Source organism: Benincasa hispida, chromosome 10 (genome assembly GCF_027475165.1).
Source record: "Benincasa hispida cultivar pf3 chromosome 10, pf3_genome.v1.1, whole genome shotgun sequence".
Taxonomy (NCBI): domain Eukaryota; kingdom Viridiplantae; phylum Streptophyta; class Magnoliopsida; order Cucurbitales; family Cucurbitaceae; genus Benincasa; species Benincasa hispida.
The window spans coordinates 63,316,582-63,334,174 of NC_143487.1; the positions used below are offsets into that span (position 1 = coordinate 63,316,582).

Sequence of the window (17,593 nt, forward strand, 5' to 3'; positions counted from 1 at the left end):
TGGTATTTATAGAGCGTTCATGGTGAAAAGCGGCTTCTCTCTCATGGTTGTACAGATGGGACGACTTTAATTCCTGACTGATGCGCCGAATAATTGTCACCGAAAAGCTGAATGTACTTTGTGACCGTTATCGGCTGTCAACTTAATTTGGATTTGACTGTCATCAGCTTTCTGTCCCATCACGATTGATTAGCCTTTCACCCAGATGCGTTCACCATGTTGCGCTGACCAAGTTGCAGTGATCCTTCTCGGGTGAATGTTTGCGAACATAATCATCGCAAAGTCTTGCGGTGAAGTTGCGCTCGACCAATGATTTCCCATGATCGCAATTCTTGCATTGTGTCAATGCATATTCTGCACAAAAATACAAAAATCAACTGTTCTAATGCGTTGAACGCATGCGACCGCAATATTATGAAATTGATGCTTAATGGACGCAAATTAACATATTTTATCAACGCAATCCAACATTGTTTAAGAACTTATCAGTCAAGCGCTTATGCCTGCTCATGTTCTTAATTTGAGCCTAAAATGTCAAAATGGACCCAAACCCAATTAATTGGGCCCAAAGGTCAGACCCAAGTCCAATTAATAGGGCCTAAAAAGTCAGACCCAAGTCCATGAGGCATCAAGAGAGCTTTATAAATAGAAGAGCTCTTCTCATTCCAAGGGTCAGCAATTCTACATTCAGAGAGTCCAGAAAGAATTTATAAGCTGCACTCCTAGAAGACAGAAGACACGAATCTACAGACTTCTACTGAACGTTCGGTACTTTTTTTCTTCAAACCGAGGGAGAATCATAGGATCAAGTACTAGAGATCGAACCATATCGCATCAAATCAATCTCAACATCAACACCAACTTAAGTTCAACTTCACGAAATACGTTTCTCCAGAAACCTCATGTGAACAGGCATAAATGAACAAAAATTGAAAGTACAAGATCAAAATGAATATTTTAGAAGTCGAGGAACCGAAATGAACTAACACTAAAATTACAAGGTCTTAAGTAATATTTAAACCTATTTAATATTAAACATCGGTTCGATTATTGGAAAAAAAATCGGTTCCATTTCCGCTTTAGTAAAAACCGGACCAACCCGATGTGACATTGATTCAGAGTCGTATACTTCCTCTTCGTCCCTGGATCCGGGGAGCATTAGCAGCCGAAAGCCATAAAACCCTATGGCGGCCCTATTTAATATTAAACATCGGTTCGATTATTGGCAAATCGGTTCCATTTCCGGTTTAGTAAAAACCGGACCAACCCGATGTGACATTGATTCAGAGTCGTATACTTCCTCTTCGTCACTGGATCCGGGGAGCATTAGCAGCCGAAAGCCATAAAACCCTCGCCGGCCGCCGTAGTTCTCTTTGCTTCCTTCTCATCACATCAACATCTTCTTTCAGGTAATATTCTCTTATCTTCTTTCTCTTTCATTTCTTCATTCCATTATCTATAATGGGTTTTTCTTGCTGCAACTGTAATTTCAATAATCTTACATTTAATTTGGATTCTATGAAGAAACACAATTACCTGAAATCATTCCCTTTTGCACTGCTTCAATCGGAAGGATCATGGCTATGAGATCCGCGCCCGCGGTTGCTCTCCGGGGCCTCAGGAGGTTCTCTTCCAGAAGGCCAGTTTCATCTCCAATCATTAAGGAACCTACCTCCGACCTTTTAGTTTCTGGCAAGTCCCTCTTCCCGTTTTCCTTTATGTCATCTTCATTTCTACGCCTTTCTTTCTGTTTACTTTCTTTATCTTTTGATTTCGAGTTCAAAGGTTGCTACCTTTTTGTTCCCTGGAACGCAGAATGCTAATGTACATTTTTGGTTTTGTTACTTTCTTCATTGGTTATGTCCTAAGTATTGAATCTCTGGTGTAGTGCTCTGCTTACATATTCTTTTTCTTCTTTTTTGTATTTACAGCTTTCTTAGTAATTCCTATCTTCAAGGGGGTTTATTGATTGATTGAGTGGTTCTAATCAATTAACGATTTCATCTTCAAAGAATGGGTATATCCTTGAGTTAAAACATCTATTTGTTTTTTCCATTGGTTGATAATGGGAACCTTTTGACTATTATTACTGGGAAAGGGCTTTTAGAATGTTCCATGTGCCAGGGAAGCAACATCCCAGGTGGTAACTTGGCTATATAAAGAAAAGGACAACTGTAATTTAGAGTACTTTTTGTGTAGTTTTTGTTATCTTTCAAGGAAAAAGAAAATTCTCTCTGATAAATTGAAAACTTTCAAAGTTGTACAAACTTCTCAGAAGGAGCAAATCACTAACCAATCTAGAGCTGGAAACTTACAAAAAAACTCAAATCCATCCAACAGACCGATTGAGATCAATACAATTCAAACAAACCAGGAAAAGGATTAGCAAGCTTCAATTTCCACAGCAACATCTTGTAACTGAACCGCTGAAAAGATTGAGACACCTCCTAACCGAGCGGCTGCCTCATAGCCAAAGTAATCGCAAACTACAGTGAACTAGTAAATAAGGATAACCATGTCTTTGAAGCTGAGCAGTGTTATCTTCTAGCTGAAACCTTTAAAACCTGTTTACATTTACGCTTATTTTTCTCTTTTTAAATAAGAAACTAGACATACTGTCAAACGGTGGAATATAACAGTCTAGGGACAGTGGAAACCTCTGCCCAAAGAACTACAAAAGAAGGGCCTTCCAATTGTTAATAATAAGCCCACCTCTTGTTAATAATAACTTTTCTTCACTTGCTCACTTTGATTCTGGTGTATCACAGAGAGAGAACACACTCAAGTCTGAAAAATATGCTTTCAAAGATGTATTATTGATGTGAAGAGTTGAGTTTAAATACTCACTCTCTTACAACCTAAGCTCCTAATGGTTACCAACGGTAACTAAAAAAAGACATTATAAAAACAAGAACTTGAATAACCGATTAACTAACTACAATGACATCGAGATTCGGATAAAACATTTAACTAAAGGGCAGGATATAAACTACAGCTATGAGAATATTTTAGAATACATCAAATTCCCTTCGTGGAAGTGAAAGAAACTCGTCCTCGAGTTTAAGCTGAAAGAGATAGCTGATCTGGTTGAAAGTATTCTGGCAAGTCGACTATATTGAATATAGGGCTGATATGTAAATCCTTTGGTAGTTCAATTTTGTAGGCATTATCTCCCTATTTCCTTAGTACTCGAAAATGACCTAGCTTCCTTGGTTGAAGCTTGTTGTAGGTGCCTATAGGGAATCGATTTTTGTGGAGGTGAATCATTACTAAGTCTTCTTCTTTGGATTCTTTCAATCTTCTATGCTTGTTGGCTTTTGTCTTGTATTTTTTATTCATCTTCTCTAAGTGTTTAGTCACTTCCACGTGTAATTTAGCTATCCTTTCTACCATAGATTCCACTTCTAAGCTAAGATTAATAGCGGAAGGTAAATTAGTAAGATCGACAGTTAATCTAGAAAGTTTGGTATATACTATTTCAAGTGGTGACTCCCCTGTAGATCTGTTTTTCATACGGTTTATGCGAACTCTGCTTGAGCTAAGACAAGGTCCCATTGCTTGGGTTTGTCTCCTCCAATGCAACAAATAGGATTTCCAAGGATTTTGTTAGTGACTTCTGTTTGACCATCAGTTTGGGGATGATTTGTTGTGCTGAATTTCAGGTTTGTGTTGAACTTCTTCCATAATGTTTTCCAAAAGTAGCTTAAGAATTTCACATCCCTATCTGAAACGATAGACTTGGGAACACCGTGTAAGCGAACAATTTCTTCAAAAAATAGATTAGCAATGTATACAACATTCAATGTTTTATGACATGGAAGAAAATGAGACATTTTGCTAAATCTATCAACAACAACTAAAACAGACCTCTTTAAGTTTTTGGGAGTCCTAAAATGAAATCCATTGATGGGTATGGGTCCTCCTAAATGCTTTCAGGAATGGGTAAAGGAGTGTATAAACCTGTATTTTGCTGTTATCCTTTTTGGCTGTTTGACATGTGAAACAGTATTTGATGGATTTTGTTACATCTTTGCGAAGTTGTGGCCAATAAAATCTGTCATTTAGGAGCTGCAAGGTCTTATCCTTTCCAAAATGTCTTGTTAATTCATTGCTATGCAATTAATTGATCAAAGACTCTCGAAGATAAGTTTTAGGTATGCAAAGTAGATTATTCTTAGAAAAGAAAATTGTTAGATGAAAATCATTACAATTAACATGATTAACACACATGGATCTTATTTATCAAAAGTAGGGTCATTCTTATATAAATTGGAAGGAGAATCATATGCCACAATATTACTTTTGAGTATGGTTGGTAAGTGGACCTTCCTACTTAAGGCATCAGCTACAACATTAGTACTACCAGTCTTATGTTTGATTACAAAATCAAATTTTTAAATAAAGATAGCCATGTGCATGCATTCTATTGATTGTTTTTTGTGTTTGCAAAAATTTTAGGGAGAAATGACCCGAGAATAATATGAATTCATGTCCTAAAAGATAGTGTTCCCAAACCTCTAGTGCTCTTACCAATGAATAAAACTCTTGTTCATAGGTGCTCCATTTTTGTTGGGCTTCACTTAATTTTTCACTAAAGAACTCGTGGGATGGTTGCTTTGTGATCGTAAGGCTCCAATGTCATAGCTAGAAGCATCTACGGCAACCTCAAAGGGTCCAGAGAAGTCTGGAAGGGTAAGGACAGGGGCATTGCTAAGTTTGTCCTTTAAATTTGAGAAGCTATTTGTTTGTGAGCTAGTTCATAGGAACTTTCCCCTTTTCAGACATTTTGTAAGGGGGGCTGCTAGGGAGCTAAAGTTTTTTTATGATTTTTCTATAACTTTGGGTATCTCGAACGGTTTTTGGAAGAGGCCAATCTTTAATAGCTTGAACTTTAATTGGGTCTACCGATATCCCAAATTCATTGATGACAAAGCCTAAAAAGTTTATCTCTTTGACTAAGAACATTTTTTAATATTAACATACAAATGGTTATCAACCAGAGTTTTGAATAGGGCATGTAAATGGGACATATGTTCTTCGGGAGTCTTACTATATATTAGGATATCATCAAAGTAAACAACTAGGAATTTGTTAAGGAAAGGGTGTAGAACCTGTGTCATGAGTCTCATGAAGGTGCTAGGGGCATTGGAGAGGCCAAATGACATAACTAACCATTCAAATAATCCCTCGTCGGTTTTGAAGGCCATTTTTCACTCATCACCCAACCAGATTCTAATTTGGTGATAGCCATTTCTTAAGTCTACTTTTGAAAATATTTTGGCTCCTCCTAGTTGGTCTAGAAGATCCGGAATCCTATGGATTGGAAAATGGTATTTTATCCATGCACATGCGCCATGTCTCATATTTTTTGGGTGTTAGGAGAACAGGGACAACACAAGGTGTCACACCCCTTCCCGAGTTCACCTCTCGAACCCAAAAGGAGGCATGAGGACAACAGATACCACCCTTTCACTATAGCTATTGCTCAACTTAGTAGCTCGTTTTAAACCAATAAACTTGCAGTGGTATTTAAGAAAACAATTGGAAGCGTAACTCATTTTGGAAACTAGTTTATATAAGTTTGATAAATTTTACAACAATAGTCCCACCCCAGCTACAAACTTAATCTAGCAACATTCTAACTCGTGGCAGACCTCGACTTCTCGTAGCAACCTGAACTCTTCTGCTACTTGCAAGGAAGACATTAGAGAAAAACGTGAGCTTTTAAGCCCAGTGAGTGGTAACAGCTTAACAAGTCTCTTTCAACTTATAGCAATAAACGCATAACACATTACAAGGTCAACACGCGAACCTTAGTCTTGAACGAATCTGTTCTCAACCCTACCTACACACACGGTAGATAGTTAAAACTATTACTCATCATAATTGCTTAATCTCCTATGTGCACACAGATTCCCCTCTTATGGGCTCAGAAGCTAGGCCCATCGGCTCTCTGACCATCCCATACGAGGTTCCTTCCACAGGTTTAGGAACTAGGCCTCATGGCCTCTGACCATCTCGTGAGATTTTGTCTCGGGCTTAGAAGCTAGGTCCGTTGACCCCCTGACCATCCCAGCCATATGTTCTGACTATTCGTTCATGATAATAGCATATAGTTTTAAAATAAATATGCTAAAAGTCTTAAATGAGAACCACTCACCGTGTTTTGTTGGAACTTTTCTCTCTTTCCAAGTTTCATGGTTTCCTTTTTGAACCCTAATTCCAGATTCATTTGAATCTCAGATTACTCATTATTCCAGACCTTATTTCGACATTTCCTTCTACAAATATGTTTAGAAATGTCCTAACTTACTTACCTTAAAATTTGGGCATCAAATTCCAATGCAAGAGCTCTTAATCTCAAGATTCCTCCACCTTGCCCTGCTGTCCCCGATTCTGTGAACACCTCTCAGTTTCCTTCAATTTTGACAGCCCTTAACTTAGAATTTCCTTATCACAGCCCTCATACAGAAACTTTCAATTTATGAGATTTTGGCTCAAGAATCACCTGATTTGCACGAGTAGTTTGGGAGAACTCCTTGTTTGAACTTGGTGTTACAGTCTGCCCTTAATGCCCGAACAATACTTGCACCTTTTGTCTTCTTGATCAACGCAAGACTTTCTCCAAACTTGCCCTCAATCACTCTTTCTAACGGAATTTGTGTTGTGAGCTGAAGTAAAGCCTCAAGGTGCTATTTATAGGCCTTTAGGAGATCATCTGCATCATCCTCAAGCTCCCAAACACTTGACACTTATATTGCATGAAGATCTAAGTTGTCATCTCCATGCAATGTCCAACACTTACCACTTTCCACCTCCTGCTAACATGATTTTGAGTTGTCTTCCTCAAGCCTTGTCCAACTCATATAGTCTTCTTTGCATGTCCTATTGTGCAGCCACCTCCTCCTAGGTTAAGCTCAACTTCACTTGGTTTAGCCACATGTCCGGATGAGTTGTTACTCTCCAAGTCTCCTCTTGTCAATGCATAGCCTTATCAAATGGTTGCATGCCCACTTGATCGCATGGCTTGACCATCGCGTGGCTCTCTTTGCGCCATACTAACCTCAAGTCATTGCAAGCCCTTACTTGGCCGCATACTCTTCTCCTCGTATGGCTTCACCCTAGGCGCATGCGTTCAACTAGGACCATGACCATCGCATGCCACCTATAACACCAACTCCACGCCTAGCCAACCTTGCCATATGCGCCCGTGAAGTCCTTTCTAACCTCGAATGAGCTAGTCATTGCATGGCCTTTTCGCATGGCCTCCTTATGTGACCAACTAACCTCAACTGACCTTGGCACATGATCAAGCTTCGCCGCGTGTCTTTACCCTTCAACATCAATGCATAGCACACCATCAACGCATGGCAAAGCTTATCAACGCATAGCATGGCTCCCATCCACGCTTAGCAAGGCTCGGCTACTCCACACTTAGCCTCAAATGCCTTGGCCAACACTTTGCGTCCACCATGAGCCTTTGCCATGCCCCACCTTGCATCCAATTTACCTCTCAACGCATAGTCCATTGGCCATACTCTTCTTCCAATGGTTAATCTCATGGTTGATGCATACTTCTTCAACCAATGTATATGTTAAGCGCATGGTTGCCTCATAGTCACTTTATGCGTCTAACTTCCTTCATGCGTTCAATTTGCCATCACTTAGTCTAAATCCAACCTCTATTTTCCCTTGCGGTGGCTTTTGCTTCTAGGCATCACATATACTCAACGCATGCCTTTGCACCAACGCTCACCTTACCTAGTTGCACGCATCAACTTGGTCCTATCGCACAGCTTTCAACCTCATCACATTGTCTAGCCCCTTAGTCACACGCCTCAATGCATGCCCAACGGCCCTGCGTTCAGTGCCTTGCGCGCAACCGAGCGCTTCCTTGCTCGCGCCTGACCTTTACTCGATGCACGATGATGACCTTTACTCGATGCATGATGGCCTTTCCTTGATCACACATAGCCTTTCCTCGATGCACGATCTGGCCTTTACTCGATGCACGATGGCATTTACTCGATGACATTTTGGTAATTACTTGATCATACTCGATGGTCAACTCGATGCCTGATCCCTTTCTCGCTCACATACACTCGATGCACGAATGCATGACTTTTACTCGATGCTCACTTAGTGCTTACCCGATGCTTGCCTAGTATTTACTCGATGCTTGGCCCTTCAACGCCTAAGCTACTTCCACGCTTGGCCACCATTTCCACGGCCAACACTTTAGCCATTGAATGGCTCTTAGCTACTATACTTGGACAATTTCCCTCTTCTAAAGCATAGTTTAGCAAAACTTTTCCCTTCAAGCTTGCACTTTAAGCTACTTCCTATTCCTTAAGAAATCCTGGTGAGGTGAGGGTGTTACACAAGGACTTAAGCTTGGCCTTATATGGCCTTTCTCAAGCAATTCTTGCACTTGTTCTTGTAGAATTTTGTATTCGTTGGGGCTCATCCTACATTGTGGAAGGTTTGGTAAAATAGAACCGGGAATAAGGTCAATATTGTGTTGGATTTCTCTCAATGGGGGTAGGGTTGAAGGTGTTTCTAAAAGCTGTGGAAATTCCTCAAATAACCTTTTAATTTTGTAAGCCATAGAAATTGCCACTGGAAGAGTGCTAATCGGCTGAAGATCCATTTGTTCTTGGATGTCTTCTTTGAGGCCATCAACAAATCAGGCAATTTGGTAGTTTTCTGTCTCATTGATTCTTGTTAGTGCACTTAAGCGATGGAGCTCCTCTGCATGATCGATCAGCTACACTCCGACTGCCCTGTTTGCATTTCTAATACTGCTGGTACAAGATTTGCTCATAGTCGGCTGGTAAAAATCTCTCCATCATTTTTAACATCCTCGGCCAGCTCTTGATAGAGACCTTTCTAATCAATCGACAGTTCATCTGAATTTGGTCCCACCATGCGGATGCACCTGATTTTAACTTGAACATTACCAGCTTTACTTTGAATACTCTTAATCCAATCATGAGCTTCGAGGTCTAGTTTGCCACTGAAGGTAGGTAAATCAATCTTCATCTTGTAATCTTGCGGTCTTTCTTCTTATGATCATAATTCCTTCGAAAATTGTGTCTTCTAGGTTGAATTGGTCTATAGACTTCACCTTCGGATATTGACGACTTGGTTTCTTGAACTTCTTGATTAATTTCTTGAATTCTTGGAGCTACTTGACTCCTTGTTGAAGATTCGGTTTCACTATCGGATTCTTCTTTTTGTCGTCTACCAATTCCTTCTTGCATAGGTCTTCTTCATCCTCCGCTTCTATTGCCGTCTTGTTGTTGAGGAAAGGTAGCCAACACCTCTTCCATCTGCCTCGACAGCCTATTAATGGCTCCGTTCATCTCACCCATATTGTTCTTCATTTCTCCCAAGGATTCTTCCACTACCAACAATCGAACAGTTAATGATTTTGGAGATAGGGGTTCGGTTTGCACAGGTGGGTAACCACGTCCTTCCCTTTGCCGGTATTAGCAGCATTCTTGCCGGCCATAGAGTCCCAAATTTGAGGGCTCGGATACCAATTCTGGTGTATCACAGAGAGAGAACACACTCAAGTCTGAAAAATATGTTTCCAAAGATTTATTATTGATGTGAAGAGTTGAGTTTAAATACTAACCCTCTTACAACCTAAGCTCCTAATATTACTGACGGTAACTAAAGAAAGACAAGATTATAAAAAAAGAACTTGAATAACCGATTAACTGACTACAAAGACATGAAGATTCGGTTAAAACATTTAACTAAAGGGCAGGATATAAACAAAATGCATCAGATTCTTTTGTAGTGGTGTTAAGCTCTCCATCTCGTGGTGGTGTGCAAACCATGGAAATTCTTTAGAGGTTTCTAACTTTCTGCACTTGCTCTTCAATCTGCAACTTCTCTCTTAGTATTAATCACCTGTTCTGAAACAAGACTGGAGTTATTTGGACAACCCCATCCACACCCCCCTTCTTCTTTTTAATATAGGAAAAGACATAGATTTCTCTTCATTTTTACAGCTTGGCGTGGGCTTAAAAATCTCTTTTGTAACAATTCATTTTAACTTTAGCGGCTGGTTCTTTCCCCTTTCTTTTGTATATTTCATTGTTCTAATGAAATATCTCCAACCAAAAAGAATAATAATGCATACCCCATTCATAAGCCTTAGTCACTCGAGAACTAAGGCCAGATATATTTCCTTTGTAAAAATTACTAAAATATTCTTCATATTGTGACAATCTCTACCTGAAGCTTGAAGACAATCACCAATTTAAGAATCATCAATCGAGAATGAATCTAGCTTCCCACCATGTTAGAGAGTTGGTCTTTGATGTGGTTCGGAGGATTAAGATTCCTAAGAAAGTTAAGTTCTTTACCTGGCAAGTGTTGTTGGGTCGAGTGAACACTATGGCTTTTTAGGAAGAGGACTTCGTTAATGGGTCCTTTTTGTTGAGGAAGACTTGGATCACATTCTGTGGGACTGTTTGTATGCGAGATCTGTGTGGAGTTATTTCCTACAAGAGTTTGAGGTGTAGATAGTTAGCCAGAGGGATATTTGTACGACGATCGGGAAGTTCCTCCTCTATCCACTTTTCTGTGAGATCCTGCTTTTGTGGTTTGCTGGAGTTTGTGCTGTTGTGTGGGATATTTGGGGAGAAAGGAACAAGAGTGTTCAGGGATAGGGATAGAGACCCAAGTGAGGTTTGGTCCCTTGCGAGGTTTCATGTTTCTTTGTGGTCTTCAATTTGAGGTTTTTTGCTATTACTCTTTAGGGACACATCTTACTTCGTTGGAAGCCCTCTTTGTAGAAGGGTTGTTTTGTGGGTTGGGTTGTTTTGTACGTCCTTGTATTCTTTCATTTTTTCTCCATGAAAGTTGTTGATTTTATCAAAAAAAAAAAAAAAAAAAAAATCAATCTAGCTTCCCACCATGGATCCTCAAATTCAGTACCTTCCGTCTGCTTCCTCATAGATCGTCAACAAAGCTCACTCTAATGGCACTACTTCACCATCTTGTGCAAAAAGTCAGCGCCAACATCCTCTGAAATCATCTATATGCTACACTAGACAATTAGAAACTCAGAAACCTAAGTCCTTAAAAACTCAAGGGAACATCCCATCATCGGTGACCATGCTTCTCCGTTCTTTTCTGATCCTTCTTTTTTCTTTTCTGTCTTTTTTTTTCACCATCAAACCTACCAAACCCTTTCATACAAACTAACTGAACCAGCTGAATTTGGATGCTAATAACTCAAAATCAAAACTTGAAATTAATTATCTATCGCCATCACTCTTTTATTTCCTCTTTAGTTCTTTCCTTTTTTTAAAAAAAATCATTTTTATTACTTTTTTGTTAAAATAACACCACTCTTCATTCAGCTCCATGGACCTTAGCCAACTAACCTTGCGCCCAAGAAATTTCATTAATAAAGAACCTGTAAAGTGGACCTTTACTTCGTTGATCTCTTCTGATAAGAGCTGGAATTTCTTTATCAATATGAGCAATTGCCAAGGGAAGAATTAAAGAGCCCCCCGTTCTCTCCCAAATACAGTCTCTCACAAGGATTTTAGCAAAAAGATAACCATCCAAACCCTACACTCGAAATATTTTACGAGTCCTAACGATAACATTATCTTGGGCCCACATGTAAACAACTTCTAACAATTTGCTATTCTTGATTCCAACTCCTCCCCTTTTCTTATACACATATTTAATCCTAGGTCTATTATCTTCCATCGATCAAAACAAGGCACCTAAGAGATTCTTCATCCTTTCAATATACAGCTTGTGCTTGTGCGGTAACTTTTTCTGTTTTTGGTGTCTCCTTTCATTAGGTTGGTCTCTGTTTTGTATTGTCTTTTGTACGAATATGCTGTCCTTAGAAAATAATAATAATGATGATTGTAAATGTGGATGGCAATATATATGACATGATTTATGCTTAGTCTAATGTTTTTTTAGCAGAAAGCTATACACAAATTGATGCTTAGTACTTGACATAATATGGCTTTGGATTCTTTCAATGATTTAAAGTATGACTAGGCACACATCACCCTTGAGCAAGAGGATTGTGCTTCACCTCTTTCTGTGAGGTGCACACCTGGTGCCTTTTTAGCCATGAGATCTTTTAGGGGGGTTTTGGCCAAGAATTGATGAGTTCTGGTTTCATTGAACAAAGTCTTACGATCTCCTTATAAGAGCCTTCATTTCTTAAACTTACAATATTTAACATTGAGTCACTGTCACTAAAATGTTTTTGTAATTGAACCACTTTTAATTTAATTGTCCATATTTTATGCAGAAGTTGATTTTTGATCAAATTTTTAATAAAATGTTTTACCCAAAAACTTATCCATTACATCATTAAAAGTAAGAGGATTAAGTCAATACAAATAAAAGTTTGAAAACCAAAATGTAAAAGGATCCCACCAAGTTAAAGCTAGCAAGAAAAGACTCCCCAAGGAAGAACAACAATAACAACCTAGCCGGCAGCCACTACGAACAATTAATTGAACCACTTTTAATTTAATTGTCCATATTTTATGCAGAAGTTGATTTTTGATCAAATTTTTAATAAAATGTTTTACCCAAAAACTTATCCATTACATCATTAAAAGTAAGAGGACTAAGTCAATACAAATAAAAGTTTGAAAACCAAAATGTAAAAGGATCCCACCAAGTTAAAGCTAGCAAGAAAAGACTCCCCAAGGAAGAACAACAATAACAACCTAGCCGGTAGCCACTACGAACAATTAATTGAGCCTTACAAAAAAGAGAAAAAATTGATTGCATTAGTAGCGTAGAATAAAATGGACTTCAACTATCATTTGGTCTCCCCAAATGACCCTCTCACTTTACTGAATTCACTTCTTATTGGCCACCCATTCAAAGCAAAGAGGGGGATTTTGTGGGCGTTCTTTATCAAAGCCTACTTATGGCTCATATGGAATGAACGAACCAATTGGGTCTTTGAAGATAGAGAGGCAAATTTCACAAGCTTCTTTGATCTTCTGTTTATTGCTCTCACTTTGTGTAAACTCACCCCATCTTTTTGTGATTATAATATTATCTCTTATTTCACAATAGAATACTATTATGTAATCTCACACGGCATCTTGCATTTTTTTGTAATTTCATACCATAATAACATTATTTATGACAGTTTCTCATAAAAAAGAAAAAAGAAAAGAAAAAGAAAAAAAAAAGAAAAGAAAATGGACTTGACGGAGAACACCAAAAAGGAAGTATAACTCTTTGCGAGGTTTTTTTTGTTTTTTTTCCCCAAAGGTTCTTTAGTTACTTTCAGACCAACTACTCCAAAGAATAGTTTGACCACATTTCTTCATCATAGTTTAAAGTTTTTTCTTTTTTCTTTTTTCCCCCCTTCCGAAAAGCATAAGTTGAAAGCTATTCTTACGCTTTTATTAAACACCCATGCCAAAATGAAAGACTATAAAAAGCTGTTCTCAAATCTTGCACTGTAAGCACAGTGAATAAATAAAGGAAGTTTTTTTTCACCTGCTAAAAACACTGGCTGAACTTAGCTGTTCAACATCCAAGCTAGGTATTTCCAACAGAATTTCGTCAACTGTGTTAAGTTTATTCAAATGACCACATGACAGTGATAAGGGAAAAAGATGATGTTTATCCTTGAACTGATTAAGGTTCAGTATTTTCACCATAAATTTTCAATTTCAACAAATCAAACCCTAGGCCAAGACACATCTTTAATTTCCATTACATTCACCTACTGATTTAACAGAAACCAAAGCAAAATTCTCTGAGAACTGGCTAATTTCAATAAGAAAATCTTAAGCCGTTTGCAAACTTAAACCCAACCAATGTACAAGATTGATTGCAGTAACTTTTCCATTGAATCAATCTCCCAACGCGCACAAATTTTTCGGTGTAACAATAGAAACATTTCAGGCTTTGGTTCTTATTTCACGAATATAATTGCAATATCTTTTCTTCTTTGGCTCTCCCTCCTGTTTCTGGAACAGAAAAGACTAAAGAGTGATAATTATCCCTTTCTTTTCTTCTTTTCATTATTTTTTTGCTACATGATCACTTGAAGAATGAAGAAACCTGGACAGATCAAAGATTACTGAATGATATTTTTTTTATATTTCATTCAACAGTTTGCAGTTAGAAGCTTTTTTCCCCATATGAATCAATTGGTTGAAATATGTTCTCGTTTGCTAAGTTTGTTAAGACTCATACTAATTTTGTAAAAGCTATATTTTATTGTTTATTTTAATTTACCTATGAATTATTGATATCTGCCGAAGTAGTCTATTATAAAACTTGGAGCTTGTTTGGAATGATTTTCGAAGTGCTTAAGAAAGCACTTAGAAAATCATTCTTGATTGCCCTTCTTCAACCTCAATTGAATTTAATTATCTTCTGTTAGAAAAAGAAAAATATTAGTGAGCCTTTCTTTAAGTAAAATATTAGTGAACTTTTTGGTTTGATATTTTATCAATTTATCTTAATATCTATTTCTTATGTCATAATTTTCCTAATGTATTAGAGTTCTTCTAGGGTTATTATGTTAAGAATACTTTTACGTTATTCTTCACAGATATGGCTGGGACATACGGTCGGACTTTCCGTGAACGAATGACAAATTACATGGCTACCCTCGACATCAATTCACAAATTGGAAGCTGTATGCCGCTTTCTGCAATGCGCATTGGTACGATTATCCACAATATCGAGATAAATCCAGGTCAAGGTGGGAAGCTCGTGCGGTCAGCAGGAACATTTGCAAGGATATTAAAACTACCAGAGCCAAAGTCAAGATACTGCTTGGTGAAACTCCCTTCACGTGAAGAGAAGTTGATTGATGCTAGGTGCAGGGCAACAATTGGTCAGGTGTCTAACCCAAGCCATGGAACCAAGAAACTGAGAAAGGCTGGGCAGAGCCGTTGGTTGGGTCGACGACCGGTGGTTCGAGGAGTGGCGATGAATCCGGTGGATCATCCCCATGGAGGAGGTGAGGGTAAGAGCAAGAGTAGTGGTAGCCATGGAAAGGGGTCTCGCACACCCTGGGGGAAGCCAACGAAGTGTGGTTACAAGACTCGATCTCTCAGGCGCAAAAAATAAGGATAAGCAAACTCTTACTTTTTTTTTTTTAATGCCCCTTTTAAATCTATTTTCTTGAGGATGGTTTGGAATGTTCTCTTTTTGATCTTTTGATTGAGTTGAATTACACTTTAATCATCAAAGTAATATTTGCAGGAAATTGATGTTGAATTTTCACCCTTTTTTCTCCCAAATAAATAGTAGGGCGAGAGAGATCCTCTGATTATCTATGGTGATTACAGTTATTTTGAAGTTTCTCTTTCACATAAGATCATTAGGATAGACTATTCTGAAAATGATCACTTTGATAATAATAGAGATTTTAATACAAGTTGCCGTTGTAATTGACCATCACTATTTTCCTTTTGCTCAACGAAGAAATCTCTTAATCGTGTGTTTGAAATTCTAGAAAAAAATTTGAGTTAGAATTTAGTATAAATCCTCCATAAATATTCTCTATGTTATATTATTTACGAGGAATAACAAATTTTAAAATTTCATTTGTAAAAATAGCAAAAAAGTTTGTAAATTAAAATAATAGCAAAAATGATTTTTAATTATTAATTAGTAATTCTGAAAGGCAAAATTACTCCCAATTCTAGAAAGAAAAAAAAAAAAGTTTCTCCGAGTCCCAAACATTAAAAAAGAATAAACAATAAATATGATGTATTTACAAATTGGGTATATCTACAGTTATCCCTAAAAAATGTAAAGTTGCATATCCCCATCCATCGTTCGTGATCTATGATCGCTGGCGAAGACATCAGATAGGGGGTGGGCGACTGCGACGGAAATGGGAAGAAGATGACCAAAAATAATTAGAAAAAAAACCAAGCAAATCATATTAGATATGTTTATTAAAACGATAACCTAAAATAATAAAAGGTATATGAAAATAAGATAAAATGACTTTCAAATTAAAAAAGAAAAGAAGATAAATACTCACAATTCAAACCGCCCCAAAATGTAAATGCAATGCAAAGATCACATTTTGAACCTTTAAATATGACCATGGAAATATAGTTGTTTGAACATGTGAAATATGGTTATACCGTACTAGTAAAGTCATGTGATATATAGTTATATGACCATGTAAAATATAGTTACGTGCCCAAAATTCAAACTTTCCGAAATGTATACAAAGATCATATTTTGAAATTTTAAATTTGGCCATGGAAATATAGTTATATGAGCATGTGAAATATAGTTCTATCATATTAGTAAAGTCATGTGTTCACTTCCCTTTCTTTCCTAAATTACATTTTATTTTATAGGATTTTTCATAATTTAAGTTTAGATTTATTCTCACACTAATCAATTATTAAAAAAATAAGTAAGTTTGTCTTCTTTAATCCAGATTATTTATTTGTTTAGATTATTCTATTCGTTTTTTGTATCGATTTCATCATTCATTTTTATATAAAAATGTTGCAAATTTTATGCTTCAATTACACTGTAAACAACTATTAATATATATTTCATATATATGTCTCTCTCTCTCTATATATATATACACTTGTGACGAGTATATAATTTTATATATACGCTTATTACTAACCTCCATATGTACTCATATTTACTTTATATTGATACATTTGAGTGATGAAAGAAAATAGTAAATAATTTGAGAGGGAGATAAAATCAAAGGGCGGTTTTACTCTTGAGACGCGAGAGGAGAAGGAATGAATTTTGGGGAATTGCCAAAAATAGAACATTTTTTAGTGTGTTAAAGACTTTTGGGATCATTTTTTAAAAAGTCGAGTTTTGGGACAACTTAGGTATGGAAAGGTCGAAATTGCCCCTAAATGAAAAAATCCATTTTATCCTCATTTCCTTCGAAAACGTTACTTTAGTCTTCTTCTCCTACTTTTTCTCTCTTTTTTCTCCAACTTCTCACTAACTTCTCTTCCTCAAACTTTCTTGCCATGCCCTACTATTTTTAGCAACTCTTAGAACATTCTCTCATATTTGTGATATTTTTTGTTCTCTACTCTTATTATTATGTTGATATTGGGTTGAGTTAGGTTAAATTTTCTTCTCCTCTTGGTGAAATTTCTAAATTTGAAATGTATATTCCCAAATTAATTTTATAGTTTTAAGTGATTTAGGGCAATTTTACAAAGTTTTAGCAAATTTTTTTAGTTTATTTTTTTATCTCGCAACATTTCGCAAACATGTTGTATTTTTTAAATAAATAGATCCAATCCTAAATTAATTATATATTTGTTTTAGGTGATTTAAGGTGGCTTTATACAACTTTTAGGGAGTTTTTGTAGTATTTTTTTAAAATCTTGCATCATCTTGCAAACATATCGTATCTTCTAAAATTCAATTGTCCAATCTCAAATATATTATATACTTGTTTTAGGTGATTTAAGGTGATTTTACAAATATTTTAGGGAGTTCTTGTAGCTGCTTTTTTTTAATCATCTTGCAACGTCTCGCAACATCCCGCAAGCATATTGTATCTTCTAAATTTCAAATGTCCAATCTCAAATAAATT

At 36.9% G+C, this 17,593-nt stretch overlaps 1 protein-coding gene across 3 annotated transcripts; it reads left to right on the forward strand.

The window, feature by feature from the left end:
* The first annotated feature begins 1,205 nt into the window (after positions 1-1,205).
* On the forward strand, positions 1,206-15,250 carry LOC120088807 (Ribosomal protein L2 family). Of its 3 annotated transcripts, none has more exons than XM_090306084.1 (3): positions 1,206-1,409; positions 1,525-1,692; positions 14,588-15,250. In XM_090306084.1, the coding sequence occupies exons 2-3, from the start codon at positions 1,578-1,580 to the stop codon at positions 15,109-15,111; spliced, it is 639 nt and encodes a 212-aa protein (XP_090162210.1). In that variant the 5' UTR covers positions 1,206-1,409; positions 1,525-1,577; the 3' UTR covers positions 15,112-15,250. The 3 variants fall into 3 exon arrangements, with proteins under 3 accessions (XP_090162210.1, XP_038902173.1, XP_090162211.1); XM_039046245.2 differs by having other exon boundaries at positions 1,574-1,692; XM_090306085.1 differs by lacking the exons at positions 1,206-1,409; positions 1,525-1,692 and adding an exon at positions 4,554-4,692.
* Positions 15,251-17,593: the final 2,343 nt, after the last annotated feature.

What these genes read in the sequence shown, in the direction of transcription:
- LOC120088807 (XM_090306084.1), top strand. Translation starts at nt 1,578, where the DNA reads ATGGCTATGAGATCCGCGCCCGCGGTTGCTCTCCGGGGCCTCAGGAGG. An exon ending in CTCCGACCTTTTAGTTTCTG is followed by an intron (nt 1,693 to 14,587) that starts GCAAGTCCCTCT and finishes TATTCTTCACAG; the next exon opens with ATATGGCTGGGACATACGGT.